This window comes from Cyprinodon variegatus, unplaced genomic scaffold, assembly GCF_000732505.1.
Source record: "Cyprinodon variegatus isolate N-32 unplaced genomic scaffold, C_variegatus-1.0 Scaffold140, whole genome shotgun sequence".
In the NCBI taxonomy this organism is placed as follows: domain Eukaryota; kingdom Metazoa; phylum Chordata; class Actinopteri; order Cyprinodontiformes; family Cyprinodontidae; genus Cyprinodon; species Cyprinodon variegatus.
The window spans coordinates 1,003,946-1,005,579 of record NW_015150593.1 but is presented as its reverse complement, the minus strand read 5'-3'; the positions used below and the strand labels follow the sequence as shown (position 1 = coordinate 1,005,579).

Genomic DNA, 1,634 nt, shown 5'->3' with positions numbered 1-1,634 from the left:
ACAGAAATAAAACATGCATTTGCAAGTTTCCATTGTGGAATATTCTAATTTTCTCTAAAGCACTTCTTCCTTCCACTTAACTTTTTATAAATCTGCTTCGTTACATCAGTATGTTATCAGTCCATAGCAGTAATCTACTGTTGCTTATGTGCCTTGTGGTTAAAATGCTGTTTTTGATGTAATATTAACATTTTGTTGTTAAAAAAAAACTATTTGAGGTTTTCATTTGCTGTACACCATATTTATCACATTTAATGGAATTAAATGCTGAAAAAATACGATATGTTGTGTTATGAATCTATATGAGTCTCTCTTTTAGGATTATATTACGGAAATACATTTATATTCCACTCATATTGTGATATGTTGAGAATCACAGTTGTGATTAAAGATGGATTGATTTCGGCTTTACTTTTTTAGCTGAATTCAGTATCTGGACCCGAGAGGCAGGAGCCGGTGGCCTGTCCATCGCCGTCGAAGGCCCAAGCAAGGCTGAAATCTCCTTTGAAGATAGGAAAGACGGCTCCTGCGGCGTTTCATACATAGTGAAGGAGCCGGGTAAGAACTCCTGTAGAAGGCTTCTCTTTTGGATGCTCCTCCTGTTTATTTCCGTCTCTTTACCAGTCGGCTCTCCAGCTGTTTTCCCTCCGCTTCCCTGCGGTTCACTTGATTGTGAAAGTAAATAACATGCCTGCTTCCCCAGGTGACTATGAGGTGTCAATCAAATTCAACAACGAGCACATCCCTGACAGCCCGTTCATCGTTCCAATCGCTACGCTGTCAGATGAGGCCCGCAGGCTCACTGTGACAAGCCTGCAGGTGGGTACACGCACACGCATGCACACACACTGCTGATAGCAATCAAATTAATTCTGTGCAGATAAAATATACACATATACAAAATATAAGGGCTGAACAGCAGATGGTAAAAATGATTTGCGGTGGATATTTCTGTCTGGTAGTACTTTGTCCTTGAAGTGTAATTGAATGCCAGTGTTGGAGCAGTATGCATGACTGTAATACTGCGATGCTGGCTGACGATGAAGGACTGGATTAACTGTCCCTTGCTAATGTGAGGCATCACAAGCTGTGCTATGTGAGCTCTCAGTTAGTTTATGTGCGTTTCTCTTGGAGATGCAGCAAAACAAGGAGCGTTAGATAAAGATACCCGCTGCAGGTTACGAGTTCACTGCCGTCACTGGGAGGCGTTTATTTTATACGCATAGATAGAGCTCAAAGCATGCGTTTTTAGTTTACTCAATGACACTCTGGAGCTCCGCTGAAGGGTCTCTGAAGTGTTTGAAATATCACATTATCTGTGTCTGATCAGGGCTGTTGTCTGCAGTAGGGGGCAACGCGTAGCTGTAAACTCTACCTTTGTTTGCCTCTTATACCTGATAACTCAGTCTGAGCTATATTAGAGCTGATGAGTCATGCAGGTTGTGTCTCCGGGTGAAGAAGCATTGAGTCTTTCTGAGATGTTTAGGATCTGATATGGACATTAACGGCATAGGGCTAATGGCTGTTCTCTTCCTTCTTGGATATTTGAACACTCATCTAATCAGAAGTGGTAGAGTTTCTTTATATCGGTTGGTTTATTGGCATTAGGTTATATTTTCAGGTTCAGTCCCTGA

The 1,634-nt window shown here is 41.6% G+C and overlaps 1 protein-coding gene across 4 annotated transcripts in view; it reads left to right on the top strand.

Moving 5' to 3' along the window:
* The window catches only part of flnc (filamin C), a 37,000-nt gene that overhangs the window by 29,622 nt on the left and 5,744 nt on the right, over positions 1–1,634 (top strand). For all 4 annotated transcript variants that reach the window (XM_015376740.1, XM_015376743.1, XM_015376744.1 and 1 more), the window contains 2 exons: positions 421–558; positions 704–819. In XM_015376740.1, coding sequence (XP_015232226.1) covers positions 421–558; positions 704–819 — 254 coding nt within the window. The remainder of the gene's footprint in view (positions 1–420; positions 559–703; positions 820–1,634) is intronic.